We start from the raw sequence: 25,863 nt of genomic DNA, 5'->3' as shown, positions 1-25,863 counted from the left end.
TACACAGAAGAAAAACAAAAACACCAATCAAGAAGCTTACAACTGTGAAGAAAACCAGAGTTCCTTCTATACTGATTTTTCTCTTCTGTCCAAACAGGAATTACTGCAATCATTCTTTTTATGTAGCTTCAGCAGAAAAGAATGAGTCAGGGTAGATTCACAGAGCTATGGCAACGCCTGAATGCACATCCTAGGCAATCACTCTTCTTTGAGAGAAAATGACTGTAAAGATGCCTGTACATAAGAACAACATGGATTTCTTTTCTTTCCAGAATTATGCTGAATAAGAGAAATCTTCAGATTACTGGAGTATTTTCATTTCTCTCTAATTTAGCTACACTAAGCTTCCATTAATCTACTATTCCAGTTAAGTTGACATTGAGCAATGAGGATGTTCTTCTGCTCATAAACTATAGGTCTGACTCTATTGGTAAAGTTTTTTATGTTTTTAAAATGAGCAAATTAAAATATTACTTGATTTTGATTGAGAGACCACAGAAAAGCATCTGCGCAGGGAGGACTCACTGGCTGTTTTCTGTGTCTTAATTTTAACTTTGATAAATAGGGAGTCCAACACAAAACTGATCGTATATAAAATATTTTGGTAGAGATATTTTTTATACTTTCGTACAATAGAAACAAACTTCTTTGCAATTCTACATTTTTATCGATAGGTGGCAACAGTAATAAAACCTGCCTGGTTTTCCTATCTAGTTAATGTATCTAGCTATATCTGATAATTTTAAACCATTTTCTATTGTGTAAAGAACATGCTGATGACATTCAAACTAGGTTTAGGAGTAGTACCATCTTTTTATATGCTTATTTTTCAAATGTGTGTAGTTACGTCCTTTGCAACTGACAGCATGGCTTTTTGTTAAAATGAAAAGACTGTGATATACAGATACTCGGTAATCTTATTAATCTTTAGAATGACTCATATTCACATGGTATCACACTGATGTTCTATGTCCTGCACTACTACAAATGTAGGCACATTTCATGGTCTTTCTGTCACAAATTTGCATACTTCTTTGCAACACAGACCTGGTTTCAAAAGAAAGAGAAAACACTTTACCATAGGGGCAGTAAAACCCTGGAAGACGTTTCCCAGAAAGAGTGCAGCTTCTCCATCTGTGGAGAAATTCAAGACCTGACTGGACACAGTTCTGGGTACCCTGCCCTACCTCAAGATTCTGCTCAAGATCTATTCCACTGGGATTGGACTAGATGATCTCAAGAGTTTGATTCCAACCTCAACCACACATGTATACAAATAGTCTGCATAAAAATAGGCATAAAAGAATTAAGGAAAAACTGCACTTAGTTTCTAAAGTTATAATCTTTTTTTGTTTTTTGGTTTGGTTTTTTTTGGGGGGGGTTTTTTGTTTGTTTGGTTGGTTGTTTTTTTTTGTTTTGTTTTTAAACAAAAATGGACTATTTCTCCTCATCTCCTGCAACCTCTAAATTTCAAATGACTGTGAGACTGAAGACGTTGCCTTTGTGTGATTTGATCCTTCATTCTTCTGACTAGGTGTCCAGAGCTTTTTACTAAGCACTGCTATGGACTTTTTTCAATGAGGCTTGAAATTCCAGGTTCTGCTTGTCCTACAAAGAAAAGTTAAGAAGTCTTGACAATATTCATCAGACATTTTCTTCAGTGTTCTTTAATAAATTTTTGCCCTAAGAAGATTGTGTCAGTTCTGTTATCTTTAATTAAACATCCAACGGTCTAATTTTCATGTTTTCTGTGAACAGCAATGGCCTCTTTCAACACAAAGGTCTTTTAAGGTCCTATATTGTACTCTAGCTTTTGAGCTAAAATGCATCTATAAGGAAGTACATATATGAAGGTTCATGCACTCTCTCAACACTCAAAAATCTCAAGAAAGAAACATTTTTCATTTTTTAGAGCCTGCTTTAATCCATTATGACTTTCATTTGCTTGTTTCTGTCCTCATCTCTTGCCAGAACTGTCTTGGTGAGCAGAATCTTTAAAAATTTATTTTAAACAAAATCATAATGATGAAACCATCACCTTTCCCCACCCCCCAAAAAAATGGAAATAAAACAAGTATGTAACATATACAAATCCTATGCCTCACTTACCCAGATGCCATATATTCACTACTTGGAAGCACAGATTCAAATAAAGGACCTGAAATGAGTTCACTCATCATGCAATATCAAAAAATACAAGATTGTAATGCTGAACTCCATCAACGGTTAGCTTGAAACTTATTGCTTTTCACACATAATTCAGTCTTAATGTGCCTCATTTTTAATAGCTAAATCACTGCTACCTAACTTCAGATATCCCATATTGACTGGCTTCATCTTGGTCACCAAAAGGAATACTGATCTCATGTGAATCTCCTGGAACTTTCAAGACTAGGGTGATTCTACGTTTTCTAGGTCATGTCCATAGAATCATAGAATAGTTAAGGTTGGAAAGAACCTTAAGATCATCTAGTTCCAACCCCCCTGCCATGGGCAGGAACATGTTGAGAAGAATAGAAAATAAAATTCAAACATCTTGTATTCTCCTTCACATTGTAATATGGACAGTTTGAAGAAATTTAACGTTTCAATGTAAACTTAACACAGGACACATGGTTCATAGAGAACACTAAGATATAGCAATTTTGAGCGTAAACGTGTTCAAATCTAAAAAATCCACCTGCATTCAGTACAACTGTCCCTTTCTCTCCTCCAAATAAATTGAACTCTGTATAAACAGTAATAAATAATAAATGAAACTACACACATATTAAAGGCTTATATCCTTCTTCCACACCTTCTACAGAAATTTGCATTCATTTAAGTAAAAAAAAAAAAAAAAAAAAACAAAAACCAAAACACCCCACCCCCAATTTCAATTGAAAGAGATTGCTTAAAAACAAATGACATGGGTTTTGCCAATAAGCAAACACATTCTGACAGTCAACTGCTATTAGCAGTTACAGATAGTGAAACAGCAGCAGCAATGCTCAAGTTCTCTGTGGTAAGTCTGGAGACTCATTGATTTTAGGTTTTTCTGCCTGTACTAAAGAGCTGAGTCTTCCTTACTTGCAATAAGCCTTAGTTTAGATTCGCATATGAAGTGTGGTATAACTGATGTTTTTCTGCAAAAACAGAATAAAAAAAAATTAAAATATATATACAAAGAAAATAGAAGAGGCTGCAGATTTTGCAGTAAGAGTTGGGTTTGTTCCTTCTCCCTCCCCACCCCCACCCCCCAGAAACTCAGGCTTCCATTTCAAAATTATGTTCTAGTTTCCCTCTGCCAGTTTTAAACTCTTGTAGTTGTCTGTAATAAAAAACATTCTGGCACGACCTTATTTTCAGTCAAATCCCTCTAGGGAATAGAGTGATTTTACACAAAATGTGTATCCCATCCTGCTACTTTCTGTAATCCACTCAGACCAAATGGGGATGAGGAATACTTATTTCACACAAGTTAAAAAGTGAGACTTTTTGGCCAAATGTGAACTTCGATGTAGGTATTTGAAAATGTTACCCATAATCCTACTTTAGTCTCCCAAGTCTGGCTAATAAAAACTTCTCCCATTTACTTCTGCTCTAGTTTCTGCCTCCAAATCCATTTTGTTTAAAACAGAATATTGTCAACCTTATTAGAAAGCCTAAAAATTTAACTAGATGCTGGGTACTTTATTGAAAATTTTCTGATGAAAAGGTAGGACTGACAAGTTGCATTTAAAAGGACAAGAATAATGCACATACTTTGTCTCTGCGTGGCTGTAGCTGGCTGAGTGATACTTTCACAGAAAATGGTTTGTACAGATCCAAAGAGGCTTCCCCCACCCAAAAAAACCCAAACCAACCCACAAACAAACAGAAAGCATGCAACCATACAAGAGGGAAGGGGAAAATTATTCAAAGCAAATTCCTGAAAAGGCTTCATACTGAAAAAATGTATCTAGCACACAGCTTCTGAAGTTTACAGAAGTAAAAAAAAACCCAAAACAAACCCCAAAAAACAACTTATATGCTTCAGTGTAAATACACTGCTCATAATTTTCATGGCAATATGCATTTACAGGTATCATGGAAATCTTTTATATGCTTTGGTATTGAAAATCCTTGAAGACCCTGTCTTTATTTTAGATAGAAAGTATGGGACCCAAGTAATTTTGAATGTTCAATATTCAACAAAATTACTGGGGAAAAGGAAGCAACATCTGCCTCTCTCATTTACAATTACTATTAAAAAAACCCCACAAATTGTTGACACAGTATTAGAGTAGGTTACATGCAATACCTCCTTGAAGTCAACACTAAATTGCAAACAGAACTGAGTAAAAACAAAAACAATAGGATGCCTAGTACACATTTTTACAGATGATGGTAAACTGCGCAAGCCTTTTACTAACTCCACATGATGGAGCATTCAAGAAATAACGTAAACCTTCATTGTACAGCAAAAACTCCTAAGTACTTCTTCAGCAATTTTCAGATAATCTGCATTATCATTAGTTTAGAAATGCTGCTTTATGCATTAAGTCATAAATTAAGATTTCCTGTTATCTTACAAAAGAGTTCAGTAAGTTGTGAAGAACATATTCATGCAAACTGGAGTCAGAGGGTGCTTTCCCACTGACCCTGTGAGACCTATTATTATCAGTGGAGACATTATATGTTTGAAAAAACAGATTAGAGATTTCCCAATTATCTGGCACATTCTTGCTCTTTCAGTATTCACTGTGTCTTACTGCCTTTTAAATCATATTTTAAATATGAGAAAAATAGGATGGTTCTTGCTTTGTGTGGTAGGTATTTAATTTTCCCTGAAATAAGAGAGCTGGTTTCTGGCATAATAAACCATAAGACTTGTCTAAATAAATTCTTTCTTCAAAATCAGTAACCATTGGGTACTAGAAAAAACTGTTCAGAAAGGCGTCTGGTCTTGAGTGAGGAATGTCCAACGACTTAAAAATTACTTATTTTTGTTATCTCATTTCATCTGTATGTTTTATCTCTAATTTGTAGTTGTCAAACTTCACCTGTTAGTCTTTAACTACTGTTATACTCTTGGCTGGTAGACTATAGAGCTTCGTTATTCAATTTATATGCTCTGATCAAATCACAGCTCTGATGATTTACACAAATGACAAATGACTGCTTTGTATCATTTGTTATAGGCTAGGATCTTTACACCTGAAGAGTGTGAGGAACATTTACACATCAGATAGTTCTTTCTTAGATTTCTTTTTCCTTAGCATAATATATTTTGATTTATGATGATGCTAGAATTGCGTCTACTAAAAATGCTTCATTGATAATGTTTGTTTCCATTAAGTCAAACTCCATAGCTCATAGGGAGCTTGGATAGTCTTAGGCAGAGGAGGCATTAAGTGTTCTCTACACTAAGTCATTCAATTATATCTTATAGGTGCAAATGCATCTTCTCCTCTCTTCTTAAAAGATGGTATTCCCATATGAAATTCTTGCTAACCTAAAAGAGAAAGTGGTGAACTCACAAACCGCTTTAAAAAATTGAACAAACTACAACAATTTTACCTGCAACAACTGGAGATTTTCTGTCATCCAGAAGTTGAATAGCAGTACTGGCTGTCACTACATTGCTTTTGTTTGCAGTTTCTGCAGGGTGCATTAAGGAAAAAAAAAAAAAAAAGAACATATTTCAGAATGAGGAAATTGAGATTTATCTTTTTTCCCCCCGATTTGAAATAACAGTCCAGGTGGATTTAGTGTTCAGAAAATAAGAAAGCTAACATCATGTTTTATCTATGCACAGAACACACAGGCACTGCCATTTCAAAATTCCCCAGCATCCCAAGAACAAGCTTAAAACGCTGAAGTATCAATTTTTGCCTTCACTGCTAAATGTGGCAAAAAGGGTGACAACAAAGGTGGCAACAAGGGTAGGGCTTCTCATGAATGTGGATGCTTGCTCTGCTGGACTTGTGTTGCTTAAAACACTAAGCTGTAAATTCCACTGGTGCAAATATTAAATGAAAACTGTTAAAGCACATCTTGTTGTTTCACTTGGAGCCCTGTAAAACATGTACCTGGTCAAAGGACTGGTAAATTAGCCACAAATTTCAATGCATATTTTAGATTAGCATTTGAGATTAGCTACAGAGCCCACTCAGTACTGAGATACTTGGAATCCTTTCAGCATCATACATTGCTCAATATTTAGAGAATGAGAAAATTATAGACCTGTACTAAATGGGATTGAATAGACAAAGCTCCCAGGTATTTGCTCAGCAGCTCTTCTGTACCAAAGTGGAAAATGGTCAGCATTAAAAATGTTCTCTTTATCTTCAGCTGTCAGGAAATCTCTTGAGAAGGAAGAGAGAGAAAGAAAATACTTGTTTTTTGTTGTATGGCACACAATAGTTTCCATCTTTGAAAGACAAGAAAAAACGAAAATGCAATCTTTTAGGACAAGTAATGGGTTGGGACAATTTTTCTAATACCATTTGTTCAACAAAAGGCTTGACTTTAGCCCCTAATAATTATTTGTGACACTTGCAATTGCTTTTGTTGTGAAAGATGGAAAAAGTGCTAAAAAACCAGTGCTTCTAAGTACCACTAAAAACATTTCTATTGATGTGTACGAATAAAAATGCTTAGTCTAAAAAGTCTTTTTCTCTGAGCACAATGCAAGAACTATGAACTGTATGAAGTGGAAAAGGCACTGGAGATTTGGTAGTTCGTTGCCACTGGCATCCATTCTTATGTAATGAAAAAAAGTAAATTAACAGCCTAATTTCCAAATAATATGCAATTGAAAGTTTGCATTAGTGAAAAGTGTAAGTATGGTCTCCACACTATTGTTCTAGTTTGCTGTCTGACAGGAACAAATTCTTGTATTATTGATTTCACCTGTCAGGCTACTCACACTACAACAGTTCTTTGTGGTCTGATAAGCATGATATAAATTTATATTCAATAAACCTAGTTTATCATAAACATCAAGTACAGATTTTCTTTTACATTCATAATAAATATAGATTTGCCTGACACTATCAAACTGCTGCCTGAAAAAGTCATTAATTATGGGACCTTATTTTATAGATCTCCATTTTAAAAAACCTCCACTAGATTACATCTTCTCCCAGCAAAATCGGAAACTCCTGAATGATGAGATCTCCTGATTAGTTTCACCCAGTCCTCTTCTGTCACTTGGTTTTAATTCAACACCAAAAAAATTTTCACAATGATGCAAAATTCCTGAAAAAGCCTACAGATGGGATAGCAAAATTAAAAGAAATAAAAGAAAAAGTAATCCTCATCTGCAGATATTCATAAGTCTGCTCTGAAGAGTAAAGATATGAGGCTAACCCTAAGGGACTGGGCAGAGAGTAAATGTATGGGCTACAGATGTATAATAGCTCATTGTTCCAAATGTTCCAGTTGAAGAAAGAATCTAAGTGATCCTATAAAATCTTTCAAGCTTGTTCTATGTATTTCAGTATGCCAGTGTAAAACCCTGGAAGAAACAGTAGATGGGCTTCCTAAAACCAAACATTTTTTTTCTTCTTTTTTCATACTGCTGCCAAACATAGCTTTGTTACTCACTGATTAGTAAGCTGTTCTGGACCCACAAACAGGTTGATACGAGATAGCCCAGTCCGTGTTCCAAGGAAGGCAACTTCCACTCCTTTGTCAGAGTTCCTGAAATAAAGCAGCACACAAGCAAAGGTGATGTTTCTGGACAGTAAACATATATATCTATATTACTGTTAACAGAAAGTACAAGTATACACATTTTGAGAAGGATTGTTTATTTTTTAAATATTTATTTTTTTAAAATGTTGGGATTTAAGTTAAAGTCATGTGGATTTTGGAAAACATACAATGTAGAAATGTTATTTATACCAAGAGTCACTTTTCAGTCAAAGACAGTAAATTTGGTAGGATTCATGAGGAGGGATTATATGGAAGCCATGGAATAAAAAGGTGTGGCATAGCTATGTATCAACTATTTAATAACCACTGGCATCCAGTGACTCAAGATGGGCTGGAATTCCAGATCTTGCTCTCAGTACACTCAACACTTCTGCAATACATATATGCTTCAAGTCATAGGTGTGACCATTGCTCAAGAAAGCAAAAACTAAGCTAGATTTAAATCAACGTAGCTGCCATCAGGATAGGCTTGAGCCTCTAGACCTCAGGAAAAAAATGTGGCTCAGGCTTAGCTCGTGCTGTGTTTTGTCAATACCAAGCTAGCTGCTTTAAAACTAGTTCTTGTATGGGTACAAGAACTTCAGTCATGTTACCACAAAACCAGGGACCACAGTCTTGGCCATCCTGCTGTCTCATACTTGATTCTTCAAAAATGGCCCATCTCATTTGTGTAAGTCAAAACATGAAAGGGGATCAAAAGTCTCCCACTAGCATCTCTCCACAGCTGTCTTCCTTGTGTTTACTGCATCTGCTATTTCATTGTGCAGGAGGATTCTAAGAAACCTTAAACCTCTGTGTAAATTCATCAATGTCTACAATATGTTAGCATGCAACAATTTCTTTATCTTCTAAGAGGAGACTGGCTAATCCTTAACTTGATGACTCAGACCTTATCACGTTGATTTTATGCATTCAATATGAGTACGTGCTTTACAGCAATATATATTTTCATTCGACTTAAAAATTATTCAGATTTAGCAAAATGTAATAAGGATAATCTTCAGAATTGCCCTTCAACCACATTATTTCATGCAAACTACTAATCTGAACACTTGCTTTCTTTAATATATATGACATTTTGTTACTTAACACCTTAGTACATCATAAAATAAATGAAGTATAGCAGACTCTAAAAAGGACGAGCTAATTCTGATTATCTATAACAGGAACCTAGATCTTAGTCAGTTCTGGAAAACAACCAAACCAACCAACCAACCAAAAGAATTAAAGAAATTATTTATTTTGCTAGTGCAAGTTTTTCCATACATAATTTGCTTTGAGACAAATTACCAATCCCATCAACAAATTTGGTAAATTTTGCATTATATTTCTCAGTTACTCTAAACTACTTGTTAGAAATACTCAGAGCTATAAGTCGCAGATAGAATGCAATGTCGTTAGTTATATTGTGAAAATTGGGTAGTCTTACTACTAACCATCATGATGTACACATAAACACTCAACACTGAACTCAAAATTAGTGCTACTTAGGATCAAATAGCTAATATAATATTTTCATCATACTAGGATTTCTTACATTCACAAATATATCTATTAAAAATTTACCCATGACTGACACATAATGACCAACACAAAGCTTGCTTACTCTGATTTATTTAATGCTAGACTGGTCCAATAAGCTTCAATTGGTGCACTCACGACTGCATCAAACAGCACTTCTTGGATCAATTCTTTATCACCTATTACAACACATTAAAATCAGTAAATATATGTGCAAATAAAGAGGATCTTTTTTAGATGAATAAATAATTTTTTACACTGTACTATGTTTAATCTGTGATATGCATTCAAACTTTTTGCACTATTAAGCATTTACTATGTAATATTGCATGGTATTTTACCACAATGCAGTTTTTCATATATCGTTCCAGTGCACTGACAACAATTTTAGGTTTAAACAAAAAAAACCCCAAAACATTCTTCACTTCATGTAACACATTCATGTACATATTATCTAATGCTCTAATTTGTATATGACACAAGACTAAACCAATTAGGTCTACCAACAGTCACAAAAGCTCTACATTTCTGCAAATAGACAAAACATACACTTATCCATCTGATTTTTTTTTTTTTTTGTATTCTGCTTTACAAGTCAGAAATGCTAATTGCATACACATTCTCCCCAAAATACTCATGAAATATCTGGCATATTCTTTAGAAGCATGATCCAAGGCTTGATCCAGACCAATCATGTTAAACTTACAAAACCAGATGGAGTGATAATGTTGCACAGTATAGTTACACCATCTGAACAGAAACTTGAACACTTGGTTCAGGCTTACTGTTTACTGAAAAAGTTGGTCATCAATATCTTTATTGATTCCCTGGAAAGAGCCCAAAACCAAATGAAATTCCAAAGTGACATCAGCCAAGCAATCCAATCTCAATTTATAACTGTCTAAGTAGCTTTGCATTTTGTAGGAGGTTCAGTGCAACGTTTTAGCTGGAGTAAAGCCTACTACATGCATATTCAACAAAATACTTGCATTGGAGCAATGGCTCTTTTCCTGTGAGGTAGCGTTTAATTGCTTCTAGCTGAGTCATTTGACGGTGTTCAGGATGTAAGTCAGTGTTGCAATAGGACCTGTGAACATGTTGCCAAAGCATTAAGATGTTAATATGTATAATCATGATCTCTCTGTCTTTGAACATAAAGAATTTAGCTTAGCAAGCACAAACAATATGAAATCAAGAAGGATAACAGACACAAATTTCATGCTTTGTTTAAGGCTTACCATTCGTCTGCTAAAGATACATCAGGGTGTTCTAAATCATGTAAACCTGTAACAGGAATAATAATGGGTTATTTAGGGAGCAGTCTGGGTAACAGATGGTTATTTACATACACTCCATAACATAAACTCTTACTTCTTGGAAAGTGCATTATTACCACAACATAATAAATCACAATAAACTATGTTCAAATACACTTTAGGGTCTAACAAACTGGCAAAAGCCAACTAAATCATATCTAAAACTGAAAAGGTAGGAAAAACTTTTTTTTGTGCTGTTATGTTTTACTCATACAAATTACTCATATGATACATTTGAAGTTTAGAAGAAAACTTGAGCACAGGAAATATACAATAGTGACAGTCTCCTACTCATACTCCCTTGCTCTATTTGTCTAGTAAAGTTCTTTATGCTAAAATACATACTTCTCATTTAATGAAAGTTCTCTTTCTCTTTAGAAGAAAAAAAATCTTTAAAAAGAACAATTCCCTCAAAACCTAAGCACACAGCACATGAACACAAACAGCATCTTGAAGGATTGTTCAGAATAGGTTTATTGTACTAACAGGTCATGCAAATACTTGTAAATGAGAACTATATCATTAGTTATATAGCTCAATAAAAATGTACTTTGGCAATTTTAAAAACTCTTAAAACATTTATCAATAGACAATAAGCAAAAAGGGTTTTGAAGGCAGGGTCTGGGTTTAAACCCCCAGAGTACATAATAAACAAGGACAGAGCTACAGTGATCAAGGAAAGCAGGGAAGTCAACACTAGAACTATAATTATAATCCTTGGAAAGGACAGTGAGGTGTCAGTGACAGAGAATCAGTGAGGGTAAGAGTGGGAGAAAAGGACCAGTTAGTTACGGCTATGTTAACATTTCTGGTGCTGCACTCAGGAGGAAACATCAGACAGACTGTCTGAGATGATAGCTGGTGAAAAAAAACAGGTAAGAGAGATGTTTGGAACAGTTTGGGAAGTAAGCAGCTCCAAGTCTCCTGTTGTGCTCTCTTTCTATCTAGACATGTATTTGCTGTGCAAGTGACTCAAACTTCAAAGCATTTATTTTTACATCTCTCCAGGGTACAGGAACATATTCATGTCCCAAAATACAGCTGAGGAACAATCCCCTGAAGAAATTAACTATCTTATTTAACAGCACTGACAAAACAAGAAGCAGAATTGGAAACTGAGACTTCAGTATAAGATTAGAAAGCATTCCTCTATTGAAAAATTTTTTGCTCAGCAACTGCTAAAACTTCTCAACCCACTCTTCTCTCTTCTGAAATGCCTCTTCCTTCATCTTCAGGAACCTTTGATTTTGATCTTGTTGCCAAACAACTTTATCAGCACTCACAGTTGATGCTTCCAGTCATTTTAATTGTGGACTTATCAAAAAGTAAAACCATAAAGAAAGACAGTCCTTCCTCTGGCTACTTCTACTGTTAATATAAACATGCAAAATGTAAATCCCTTTAGACAATCCCAAAGTAGTTACAGCTCTGAAAAATTTTATAATGTATAGCCTGAACAAAAAAGCCAGAACCATTACAGTGCTCTTAGTGGTTACTTCATTCAGAAACACCACAGATTATTAACATTGGACCCTGAGTGATTCCCTGAAACACTAAGAGGGAAGACAGAAGATGATTCCCATCTAAAGAAGATTTACAAACAATGACTATGCTAAATAAAATGAGGGGGAAAAAATCTCATGAAATAAAAGATATTAAAAAAAAAAAATCTAATTACCTTACAGAATCTGCAAACACACAAGCTTTAAGTCTACCAAATCAACAATAAAACTACTGTGTAAGCAACATGAGAAGGTAGGTATCTTACCTTCTTCTACTGTTACATTCCCTCTGAAGAAATATTTTCCATGTCCTCTAGAAAGAGCCACACCTAAACTGTGCAGAGAAATAAAGCAGACCTTGAAATCTGTGAGACAAACAATAACAGACATTCAGAGCTAATTCCTAACATTGCCAGCTAGCGTACTGTGATTAACTTTAAAACTGTTTCCAAACCCTCACTGATCATATTTACTGTTCAACTAGCTGCTTCAATGCTGTTTCAGTTCTGATGTGCCTGTAACAATCGGTTGTATTTATGTGTGCTTAGAGGTGCACTAAACCATTATTCTCTGGCAAACTAATAAACGAGCCCCTCTCAGCTCACTGCTGTTCACCCAGCATGAGATTTCTTCAGCTGAGCCTTGAACATGCTTATGGCCCTACAATGAAGGAGACATTTTTTTGTAAATCAGACTAAGCTGTTCAGAAAGAACATAAGTATGGAAATCAATGGAGCTAGTGAGAGTAAAAGAACTTCATATGTGTCAACAGCACCATGACTCCTCTTAGACTAATTTTTCTGAGTTTCATATTTTTAGCTAGTTTAATTTTTTTGTATTAATTTCAGCTTTGTAAATTGTCAGCAGTTATGTACCCAGTTTGGTCTGGTTTTTAGTCTACCATTTAAACTATGCAAGTTTAATGAACTGGCTGGGGGAATCCCATGCCTCTTCTTATTGAACACATATACAGAAGACCTTCTGGCATTCATTCTTTCAAGGGCATTATATTGGGGTAGGAATCTGCCAAAAATCAGTAAGAGTGGAAACGCATGGGCTGATACTTTAAGTACACGTACAGGCATCAACTCCAAGAGTACACATGCTGCAATCAACAGCTCAAATTGGAAATGGGCTGAACAGTAAACATATTTGACGCTACAGTGTATATTTTAATATATCTTGCCGCTGCTGTCTTCCTGAATCTGTACTCCTACACATCAAAACTAGATACAGACCATGTGGAAAAATGCAGGACAGTTTACCCACTATATTTCTGTCCTAAGAATCAGAACTCACTGCACACATATATGTAGCCCCATACCTGTTTATCAAACACAGTAAGAAAAACAGTGCCACGGAAAGAAAGAAAACCAAACAAAAAACCAAACAATTAAAAAAAACCCCAGAAAATAAAAACAAAACCAAAAGCCTCACTGAGTTTTACCACCCATGTGTGAATTTTAACTATAAACACATGCATTAGAAGTCAGAGAAATGTGCCTATATTTTCTCTACATGTAATGTATCTCAAGTACTGTGCAATGGTTTCATTGAAGAAAATTTCAGTTGAGTATTGCAACTATCAGCCTCCTGCTTTAAGCATAAGGTACAGTTAGTGTTCTTGTATTAATGGATTATTTTTTATTCAAATGTGAGCATTTTCAAAATTACTTCCTGTCTTTCTTTTCATTTTTTCCTCTTAAGATGCATGCCAAAATAACATGGCTGACTTACTCAGCTTTAGTTATACAAATACACTGAAGGTAGTTCAGAGAAACAAAATATCCAAACCTCAAATTGGAAGTGAAATACTATCTCATTTTACATTACATTTTTGTTGTGGAAAAAAATCAAAATGGGGCTCAATATGTAGTTACTTAAATGGATTATAGTATTTATAGCTCTCCAAGTACTTGCGAAAGCCTTTCGTTCAATGTAAACCTCAACTGAATATTTTTTTTAATGAAACGTAAGCCATGACAAACACTGTGAGTTTGACTGTGTGAGCTTGCAAAAACTTTCCATCCCTGAAAAAGCTTAAAGGAATGCTGGTAGGCTCCTTTCCCTTGCTATTTTCAGCATTGTCCAGGGATATTTCACTGTCAACTTTTGCTGATGAGCTTTTAATGAGTTCACAAGCTCTGTATAAATGCAAATCCAATGAGTCAGATGAAATGTCCATTTATTATGGTCGGCTCTACCTGAACGGAGTACCCTTGATGTCTGTATAATAGTAGTCATTTGTCATCACCAATACCCGCTTCTAGATTCAGAACAAGAAAGTCAGAAGGGTGGGGAGGAAAAATTTAGTTTGCTATAATAAATGTATAAAAGATCAAGTGGTTAGTCACTGATAAAATGACAAGTAATGCTTACATTCTGTGATTAAAAAAAAATATACTGCAGTGAATCATATTTATAGCAATCTTTAAAATTGTTTAAAAAAATTAACTGCTTGCTTTATATTTAGTTGGAATAATATTTTATACATTGTACCCCTTTATCCACAGTCTTCTTCACTTCCATTGAGAATTTCCCTGTTTTCCTATTCACCATTGCATTTCGGAGCTGAAATAAAAGGAAATACACATCAATTCCTTTATTTGCATTTTCTGTAATTCTTTCAACTCTCTGGTACACTCGTTTGACCCAAGCAGTACTTAGTTTTCTTAATTTATTCATCTTCACTAGCTATACTACACACTATACAACTCCCCTAGAGATTTTATTGTTGACTGTATATGCCAAGGCTCCTGCCACACAACTTTAGGCAAGTTTTCAGCATCCTTCATAGTAAAGTATCTCTTTGTGTACTAATCTGTATCTGACGTGGGATAAACAGTGTAACTGACTACTATTCTGCAGTTACTGCATAGGAAGATAAGGACTAAGTTCCCAACTGGATTTTGCTGAAGTTAGGCAAGGGCTGTGTTCAAATACGTCAAAAATTAGGCATACAATAACAAAGCAAAAAAGAGAAAACCCAACTTACCCTACATTATTCATTCTGCTGCTTCTCGATACCCTACGTTGGGCTGCATCCTAAACTGCATCCTATATGCATCAGAAATTAGAACTAGCAACAGAATGACAACCCATTTGATCAGTAACCTGTTTCAATGGGAACACACAGCTCATGCTCTGTGATTTCCCCTGATTGTCCATTGGTGTCCAGACGCCCTTGCAACATAATATTACCTCTGTAATGGAAGTCCTAAGTCAGTCGCAGCTTTAAGAATTGGCCTAGACCACTCCCTCTCGATTCATCCAAAAGACTTTTAAATCCCCTTCAAAACCATGTTTAATTATTATATAAACCTAAACCTCAAAGCAGCCAGGGAAAAACAGAAAACAAATGCAAAAGGGTTTATACACAGTGATCTACCTGCTGCTCTGCAAGTTAAGTCTGTTACTTTTTAGATTACACAAACACCATTTTTCAGTAATTTTCTTCTAGCCTCTACATGACCCGCAGGCTCACAGATCTGAGCTGCAAAGTCCCTCACACGTCACCTCTAAAAAGTCTTCCCTCAGCACACTTATTTGCTCCCTAGGAAAAAAGAGCCTTCCTCCAGGAGGACACCAGCTGACACAGCCTCTCTCTTAGCTGAACATGCCAGGATGCTGAAGAGCAAAACCACCAAAATGTCCTGCAGTGTCCCACACTACCCTGACACAGCTGGTCTGAGAGCAGGGTCTCTAGGCTGGAATGGAAGAATGAAAAGACATGGGTTTTGAGAAATCTTCAGCCTTAGTGTTTTGATTTTGCCTATTTATCAGTTCAGGACTCTAGGGAAGAAATAAGAAAGTTACTATTTAGCAGTTATACCACCCATATATGGAAAAATTTAATTTGAATGCTCTTAGATTTACTAATGGAAGAAGTAATTCTTTTGCTTTTTGTGCTAAGAAGCACCTATAAATCTTTCACAGGAAAATTCCACTATCACTAATCAATTCACACTCCCTCTTCAGGGATATTCAAAATGCAGAATAATATTGACAAAATTTTTATGTCTCTTCTATTGCTTATCTAAACACAATTTTGAACATTGTGTTCTTGCTGAATAAACAACTCCTGTTCTCCAGTACTTTATGCCAGATTGGGCAATTCAGTCAGATTTTATGAAAAACTGTGAAGATAGCCATATCAACGCACTCTGCAGGCTTTCCAAGTTAGTATGGAGTGAAAAGAGAACGGCCAAACTTGCCAGTTAAGTATCTGGTTTTATTCTCATGAACAAGTTGAGTGTGGCTGACCTATCGAAAACTGCAAACTTTGCAGATCTTTAAATTTAATTCTAGGGCATCTAGGTTTGAATTAACAGTCCTACTCTTCTGTCAGTGAGTGTAAAAGAATAATTTTTAGCTGGAGGCATGTATAAAGCATATATTTTACTGTAGATTTTTTTTAACAATACATAATAAGCAATTCTGGAAATAGTTTCCTATTTTAAGTTTTGTGGTTTTGGACTTGGAGAGCTGGTCTTAATTAACCATCTACTTTCTAAGATTTACAGAACAGTTCCATTTATCTTTAACATGGTTTTCATTTTTCTCCTATTGGTGCCCGCAGTTGTCTAAGACCCATTCCTCCCACAAGCCTCAGGCAAGTCATAGATTTACTAAAAGGGCCTCCAAACTCTCAGTAGTGTTTAAGATCAAGTCTGCATGTGGGATTTAAAGTCTTACTTTTCATATTTTTTTTTTTTTCCTTGCTGTGATTACATTTCTTGGCTTTGTAATCTGGTTTCTCAGCTCTTCTGCAGTTTCATCTCTCTCCTCAAATGCATAAAATAAGTACTGCCTCAGTTGGCTTCAAGCCCCAAAATATTCATTCATGGTCTTTTTTATTTGGAAAAAAATATTTCATTCAGATAGAAATTATAATAAAAAGAATTTTAAGAAGTGAGTTAATGAGAAAAAGGCTTTTGTCCAATCTGAAATGTCTCTGGTACTGCGCATTCCCAAAGCCCTTCTGGAAGACACTGTTAGTTTAATAAGCTGATGTTAAGATTTCTATTTCTAATAAAATGTAGCAACAGCAGTATTAACCTGGAAAATGATCTGATAAATATATATTTACATCGACTCTATTTCATGGTGAAAAAAATTCTAACCTTAGTTCTGTCACCTTTTCCTTGCTGAATGATTAGAGAAAACCTACTTCTTCACCTCTTCAGAGCAATATGTATTATTACTCCTTTAACTTAATATCTTCCCATCGATTTCTAACAACACAGTTTCACTGTTATAGTATCACACCATTCTATATTCTTGGAAAACTATGCAGTCATTAAATTAATGCAGTAAAAAGAAAGAAAATATCTTAATCAGCTACTGCATAAGTGGTCCGTGGGAGAAAAGTACACCAGTAGTAGTCTATGTTATTAAAAGCAGCTACATGAATACATTAATTCTTTCCCTCTACAGTTGAATAAACAATGCTTTACTACCCAAGCTTGAAAAAAATAGAGATCATCAAATCCAGGGCCTTGGGTGAAGCACAGCCACATGTAGCTCTCGAGTCAATAATTTACTTCACAAAGTTTTAAGTCTCCTACAGAATATTTACCATTTTCACTCAAAAATAACAACATTAAGGAATCACTTATTACAAAAGATTAACAAAAATAACTCACAATTTTTGGACACTCATTTGGATCCTCACATCAAAAAAGTTTCATAAATAGATGGATTTCATTACAGTAATCTACAGAACTTCCCCCAAATTCCATTTCCATTCTAGTTCTAATGCCAACAACTTTGCCTGTAGCTCCAATATCACTTTTTTTCACATCTGTTTTACTTTATTTCACATCTATTTTACTCTTCTATTAGTATTTCTGACCATCAGCTCCTCTGAAGGTCTTAGTAACGTGGTACGAATGACTTACGTATTATTTCACACAAACACAAGAAACTTGTAATGACATACCTTAATTTTAAAAATAGTTGTAAACATATTATTTGTTTGACATTGCATTTTTTTCTACTTAGATATTTGGATGAAGGTCTCCACTTGTGTGTCATTGCTGAAGTATTAGGAAAACATGTGGAATATTAATACATTTTTCTAGAATATTTAACCTGCTGTTTTTTCAGATAACACTTGGTCATTACTCATCAAACACCAGATGTGTAGGCTGTTTTACAAAACCTACCTGTTGGTGGATTATTATCAAAGAATGCCGGCTTATTCAGGCATGCACTAGTGAATTGTTAGCATTGATGGGGATTATTCAAGGAAGTCACTAACACAATGAATTTCTACTAAGATATGATTAAAAATGGGGGATTAAAACTGTAAAAATTAAGCAGAAAAGTATTGGAAGATATAAAAATGGAAAAAGAAAAAACAGACAAAAGAGAAATAATAAAAAAACCCACGGAGGTTTAAAAGCTGTACTTAACTACAGTGATAATATTTGAAAGAAGAGAGGAAATTTTATAAGGTCATTTGCAGAGGAACTGGTTGAGCAATACGTGATTAAAGATAGAGAAAAAACAAGGTATAAAATATGAAGTCAATGATTGCCAAGATTGCAGAAGGCTGCTACAGTATATGAAAATCTAATGAGGAAGCCTTAAATAGAGCACACATCGAAAACTGCACAAAGCTATACAAGAAACATTTTTAAAAGTTTGACTGTGCACTCCAGCACAAAGCTTTAAATAAGGAAGTAAGATGGCCTCCTAGGAGAGGATGAGGACAATCTATCACCCGATGAAACAAACATGGCTTAAAACATAAATGAACTGTTTCACTATTCACAAAGGAGGTGGAAAGAGGGAGGAGTGTAAAATATATATTTTGTAAGGAAGAAAGAAAATATAGACTTATGTCAGAACAGGGATCAAGAAATTAGTACATCTGAAGACCGACAAGACTCCAGGGACAGTTGTACGTGATCTATCCCAGATTTCAGAAGGACATGACAAAGTAAACATGGGAACCTTCAGTGAATATATTCAAAACCTCTGTGGAAAAGCAGAAGTACAAGGGACTTGAGAGAAGCTAACACAGTACTGATATTTGAGAAGGGATTGAGGAGACATCCATGAAAAATACAGACATGAAGTCGTGACTTTGGCAGTTGGGGACTTATGGGAAAAACTAAATTACAGGACAGAAAGGGGGAACACCTGGAAAGTTACAATTTAATTAAGGACAGTCAGCATGGATTCACACAAAACGAATCATGCCTAACAAATCAGATTTATTGAGGAAGTAACAGAAAGACCAGGCAAAGGTTAAGCCATGGACATAAGGAAAGCTTTTGATACAGTCCTGCAGAAAAGGCTAAGCCTGAAAGGTAAGAGTGAACTACAGAGTAGATGGAGCACTAAAAAATGAGTTTAATAGAATGGATTGCATGCATAACAGCTGATAGGCATAGAACACATGCTTTTGCAGCTACCCATATGTCTGAAGTTACGAGTTTAGAGTGAATCTGTGCTCTGAACAGAGGTCAAAGAATCCAATTTTGCTTATTTGTCTGATGCTTTTTTGATTTTGTGCATTAAGGAGAACAGCTCTCATTACTTCCATTAAGGAAAGAGGGATCTCATGGAGAGAAGTTAAAAATCATTCCCTCATTTGAGTTTCAGCAATTGTCTGCGCCAGCCCTAAAGAGATATTAAAGAAGCAAACATAGTGCTTCCCTTCTCTAGCACTATGTTTGCTATCCAGCAAAAAAACACAATGGGATGCACGGAGAATGCAAGGGTGCTGAGTTTTACCAAAGATACAAAGAGTCTGTGTTTGTAGTAAATGCATATGTAAGGAAGAATCAATACAAACCAGTTATAAAATTCTGAATGAAGTAAAAGGGGCTATCGTCTTTCCTTTCCTGAAAGCAGTCCTCTCTAATGACTACTTAAACAGTTTCCAGGTAGTGGGATGTGACAATGTCTTCTGACAGGGTTTTAAAACACATCACTTACCACATCATCTCTGTCTTCCCACTCGACCTCCGACAGATCCACACTACTGTAGTTAGGCTTTCTTCGTTTCTTCCCCTCTTCATACTGGCATAAAAAGGGTGAAACACTTAGCACATCCTGGTTTATTTGTACAAAGATTTTTTATCAGAACTTCTTAAATATTTGCTGGATGCGTGCTGATTGTATGCAATACACATAACAGTAGGCAGCTTAATTCCTACAAAGTACACCATATTGCTGCATGAGTGCTACCTGTGAACTAAAAACCTACACCACATATGATTATTTGCATGATCTCTTGCCATAATACAAAGCTTTTCTTGATGGACACACTGGGAAGTCAAACCCAGCAGTTGTACATTCTTCTCCTGGCATGGAAAATACATGAGACCTTGATCTTGTAGTTTATACTAAATGTCTCAAACTAGCTCTTTCAGCTGTACAGGAAGTTATATTTACTATAATCTTATCAACAAAATGTTTACCCATTTCTTTTTAAACAAGATAAGATGCAAGTCTTGGGAAGTATGGTATTAGCATTTGCTGATACTACATTTTATCTACAACTTCATGGGAGAAAAAGTAATGATAATTTATAGGATTTTATCACTAGTCACTGTTACACTGTAAATCACACATTTAAAACAAACATTTTAGTGACAAATTGATTTGACACCAAGATGTTTATAACATAGGAAATTCTTCCCTCTGCTGAACATTCAAAATCAGAGAGACTACTAGTGTAAAAACAAAAATCTTGCTTGGTGGAAGAAGAAGAAAGTATTTAGGAAGATCTATGAATAAAGAACCTAAATGGTTAAGAAAAATTATGAGAATTTGTTTGAAAAAATAAAGTTGGGAGAGGATCAACATAATATGAATGAGGTCTTTTATCTCTTATGATGCATATAAACAGGAGCAAAAACCACAAGTCTTTCTATGAAGTATGACAGGAGACATTGGGATACTGTGAAAATCTCCAAATTGCTTTTGCGACTCCCCAGCAGTAGCATCATAGAAACATAGAAAATGCACCTAAGGCAGTATATATAGTCAATTCTCCTCCCTAAAGGCAGGACCAACTATACCATAAACCAAACCTGTCAGTGTTTGAGACAGTCAATTCATCACTGGGGTCACTGGTGCAGGAATTTTCAATCACATTCTGCAGATTACAGAGAAACTAGAGAGGCCAAAGAAAAAACTTGCTCTCTGAGCATTAAGAAGGTTATTCGCATCCTGACTTTCTCTTCCCTAAATTGAAAGATTCACATATGAATCCCACAGTTGATTTTGTAGACCACACTATTTAAAACCAAGCATGGCAAGATCTTCCTGAAGAACAGCAAACTTAAAAATACTGACTATTGGCAAAGAGATTTTGTGATATTGATAGCACTGTAAAGTTTCCTCCAGCACAGGCTTCACTGAACCTCCTTAATTGTTGCTCATAACAACTTGGATACTCCAATTATTTCTACAGATGATTATTTCGGGAATGTGGAAAAAATCATGAATCAATTAGCATTCTTCTTTTGAACAACAAAAAATGCTAGCAACTTTCTTGGTGTAAGTCTTAAACTAAGTTCTGAGAATTCACGCAGATGCAATTGAAAAGTGCTTTCATGTGCTTTTTCTTGCCCCTTCTTCTCCACTAGAAGCCACAATTCTTGTAACAACAAGGTTATTTACTTCTGGGCTAATGCTATTCAACAGATGGGTAGAGAAATATACAGAATTTCAGCACATGCTTATACACTAGACTGTGAATTCAAGCAGCTCAGCATTACAATTCTTGCTACATGACAGCTCTGATATCCAAGGAGATAACTATACCCAAATACTAGAGTACAAAATTTGCAGCCAGTATAGTTAACAAGAATAAAATATGAGAGGATAACATCCGGTTCATTAGCAGGGCTTGATTTTTGTAGCTAATGTTTTGCAAACCTTTCATTATGGCTGCAGCTATATCAACATTATCTTTAATCTCTACAAGAAGTAACTATGTCTACACTTAGCGGCTGCATCAATTAACCAAGCAAATCTTTGATCTGATTTAATCATTCTAGTATAGAAATGGTTACAGGCAAGCTCTGAAATACTGAGACCTGAAAAGTGTTACATAGACGTTAGCTGGGATTATTTGAGTAGAGCAACTCCTGTGCTGGTTCCAATATTTAATTACATCCTTACACACAGATGTTGAAGAGCTTCTGGGCTATGCTGCATTCTCAGACACATGTGCAAATCCTTACTTATGACAATAGGAGTTGATCTTGTGTGCCTGACAGCAGAAGTAGGCTTCAAACATAAGGCACACCATTTGCATAATATTGATTATGGGGTTTGTATTTATTTTAATCATACAGATTCCACACCTTGTGCTCAAAGAGCAAAAACAAAAACCAAAAGCAATCAAAGGAAGAGCTGGATAAAACATTCAAAGTTCTGCAGCAAAGTTAGAATTGGAAGCATTCATGCCTTAAAATATGCAGAAACAAAGCCAAAATCCCAATACTCAAGCAAGGGTTAGGCTCTATAACCACTGAAAGGAACTGAAAGTGCAGTTCTTTAACACATTTAGGACAGGAACTAATAAAGTACTGAGATGCCTAACCCTTCAGTTCAGCTTTTACGCTTTAGGGGCTACTGTTCAATTGCCTACACAGGAATTCAGTAAGAGCAGATTTAAGTTAGGGTGCAAAAAAAGATGGCAGCAAAAACAAAAAACAACTTCCAGCAAGGACAGGATTGGGAAAAAAAAAAAAAAAAAAAAAAAAAAAGCAAAAGCAATTATTTGTACAACTGGGTAACTTTGCTTACAAATCTTATCTTCATGAATATATTACCTTATTCCAGGCAGTAAATTTACCTATCTTTATGCTTACGTAACTATGGCCTAAAACATAAATGCAAGTGGGTCAAATATAAAATACTTCATAACACTACTGCTCAACTGGTCATGCTTCTCTAGCTTCTTTCTAGTTTTATTGCTTCATTAACTTCTTAGTAAAAGTTATGCACGGACATAGAAGCAACTCACCAGCTTTTAAAAATGGCATTCATCTGTATCTTTTTCTCTGGTAGCAAACCTAATCTTTTTATCTCTGAGACTCCTGGGTTAAGTATAAAATACCGATTGAAGGCTGAAGCCAAATCCATCTGCAAGATTACTACAAAGCATTGAAACAAATTATTAAGAGACCCATTGGGAAAGATAGAAACTAGGAGCTCTACCAAATTACTCTGATTTAAGTGTATGAGGAAAAGAGCTAGCTTTTAATCCTGTGCTGTTAATCTACTTTGGCCAGTATGAAAAGTGCAGTGATATTATGCAGCAGTTAACCTCTGCGAGGGGAGGGAAGGTAGAAGGAGGAAAATTTTTAACTATCTGGACTGCAATACAAGAATCTTTTTATCTGCTCAAAACTACATGGTAGCTCCAATGTATTTTTGTCTGTGGTAAGAACAACGAAAACTATTTTGTTTGGTCATCAGAATGAGCATTATCTTACTCAGTATCTTTTATTTGAGGCTTGGCCAAACTCTTCTACCACTGGATGATTCAAGCAACATGTGACATGTACTGCTTAAAGACTGAATCACATTTTTTCACCACCCCATATACAGCCATTTACATGTGCCACTATTAAACTCTCTGCTTTGACATTTTTTTTTTTTTTTTTTTTTTTTTTAACACGAGCAGTCCCAAACCATCTGCATTGAATATGACCTGCCACGTATTTGTAATGTCAGAGTGTAGCAATCTGGTCACAGAGGGAGCAAGCTACATCTTAACAGCTGCAAGCCTTGGGTCTAAGGTGATTGGAATTTCTCAGACATGCTACATCTGGATAATGGGGAGGCAGGAGAGAGCAAGTTCTTGTGATAGCAGCCTTGGAAGTGTCAATAGATTTTAGCAAGCTTGCTTAGCCACACTTTTAGAATCATCTGTGAGAAAATATTATAGCAAGAAAGTATCTATTAAACAACAACCAAAAGCTAAAGAGTTAAAACAATTCTAAAGGAAACCTCTTCATTGTCAGAATTCTATGCTATATACAAAAGAAAGGAATCAGACACGAAAAAAATGCCTCCAATTTTAAAACATAGCATCAATTGATTAAGTTTCATTTTTTTGGATTAGTACTACAAAATTAGGATAATGTATTAATCTAAAAAGGATTTGGGAATTATACCAATTCTTTTGTTTAGAAGAGATGAACTTGCGCATATCCAAACATGTTTTGGTGAGCTTGAATTCTACATAATTAAATTAATACAATTGCATGCATAACTGTAACTGACATCAAGCCATCCTGTAAAGGCATTCTTATCTCCAAAGTCTGATAGGAAAGGCTGAATGAACAAATATACAAGGAAAAGTATTATTATCTAAAATGATACACTTTTGTATATGGTTTTAAATAAACAGATGTAGACTGAATACACTGTCACTACTGCAATCCCCTGGTCTAACCAGTTATTCAGGTACTTCCCTTCTCTGAGATTCTGGACACTAATGTCACTACTTATTTATTCTCTGGTGTAGCTCTGATTGATGTAACACAAAGACTGCAGCTGTTTGAAATGGAAACTGCATTGAACCTGACTTTGCATGGTCAATGCAATAGCAGATACTGACAACTTTACCAGCTACCCAGCCCAGCATAAATTGCTACTGGGTCACGCTTAAACCACAACACTGTGCAAGGGGAAAGTTCGTTTTACACCAACTTTAGGAGCAGAATCATCTGTTTCTGTAACATGCACAGAAAGGAAGGGGTCAGGGGCACTTCCTTCCTACTTTTCAGCAAAGATTGTAATAATTCAAAACTGAAAATTCTTTTAAATGTAGATTAAGTCCTTCAACATTAGTCCATTAATAAAATACTACTTCTATTGTAAAATGCTAAGAAGTTAAGTACTATGGGACAAAGACAAGGTAATAGAAAAGGTCATGAGAATACAGGGGAAGGGATCATTTCAATAGATTGATTCATACTTTAACATTACAAAACAAACCAAAGAAAAAATAATAATTATAATAATAATTAATAATAATAAAAAAAACCCCCCAAACCAGAAAACAACAGTAAATTTCCTTTTCCTGATTCACCTGTTTATATAACATCACCAAGTGGCTGAGCTTTCATTCGGCATGCACTACATAGCTCCAAAACATTCTGCCTGCGGATACATGTGAAGCAGCATCCTATCTCAATGTAAATCATTACTGCTTGGCTTTTAAGCTCTTTATTTAATTTGGATTTTTTTTCCTGCTCACATGATCCTGATTTGTCTTCTGTGATACTTTTATTTCATTATTTCCACCTAGCTTGCAGCCTCAGATGATCTTTTACTGATGCACACTTAACCTTGAATTTGTAGAACACTCACAGGTGTCCAGTCAAAATTAAGTTGCTCTCTATACAAAGCTCCTCATTTTAATATTAGAAAGGTAATATTTTGATTTTCTCAGGAAGAACAACTTCCGTTTCCAAAGACAGAATTGCATGACAAGCCTATTAAGATGTTAATCAAGAAATTCCTAGGTTATGGCTGGCAATAGAAAACAGTTATTTTGAACTGATTTTTCATGCCAGCTGGCAGGGAAAACTGCCACACTATAAAATTTGCAGAAATACTGCAAAGATAAGCTGACAACAGGAGCCATTTCGTTTGCTAGGGAAAAGAGAATAATGCAATTCTAAGTTTCCAGGCATTGAAAAAGTAGGATCGATTCGATGTACTGTGTACACAGAAGAACTATCTTGCAAAGTAACTGAAAAAAATAATTCTCATGTCATGAGTATCTAAATTACTCTGCATACTTACAGTCATAACGTGTTTGCATTACAAATGGTGCAGTAATGTTTAAATTGATA

General features: G+C 35.3%; 1 protein-coding gene across 6 annotated transcripts in view; it reads right to left on the bottom strand.

Moving 5' to 3' along the window:
• Positions 1-25,863, bottom strand: part of CACNA2D3 (calcium voltage-gated channel auxiliary subunit alpha2delta 3) — a 546,863-nt gene that overhangs the window by 78,222 nt on the left and 442,778 nt on the right. For all 6 annotated transcript variants that reach the window (XR_003993879.1, XM_030502305.1, XM_030502306.1 and 3 more), the window contains 10 exons: positions 19,973-20,056; positions 14,522-14,593; positions 14,227-14,288; positions 12,289-12,356; positions 10,443-10,488; positions 10,194-10,291; positions 9,290-9,383; positions 7,573-7,668; positions 6,208-6,329; positions 5,542-5,622 (listed from right to left, as the gene is read on the bottom strand). Coding sequence is in view for 5 of the 6 variants with exons in the window: in XM_030502305.1 (XP_030358165.1) it covers positions 5,542-5,622; positions 6,208-6,329; positions 7,573-7,668; positions 9,290-9,383; positions 10,194-10,291; positions 10,443-10,488; positions 12,289-12,356; positions 14,227-14,288; positions 14,522-14,593; positions 19,973-20,056 (823 nt within the window). In the remaining variant the exon portion in view is untranslated. The remainder of the gene's footprint in view (positions 1-5,541; positions 5,623-6,207; positions 6,330-7,572; positions 7,669-9,289; positions 9,384-10,193; positions 10,292-10,442; positions 10,489-12,288; positions 12,357-14,226; positions 14,289-14,521; positions 14,594-19,972; positions 20,057-25,863) is intronic.

The sequence above is a fragment of the Strigops habroptila genome, chromosome 11, assembly GCF_004027225.2.
Source record: "Strigops habroptila isolate Jane chromosome 11, bStrHab1.2.pri, whole genome shotgun sequence".
In the NCBI taxonomy this organism is placed as follows: domain Eukaryota; kingdom Metazoa; phylum Chordata; class Aves; order Psittaciformes; family Psittacidae; genus Strigops; species Strigops habroptila.
This window is presented reverse-complemented; position numbering and strand designations above follow the sequence as displayed.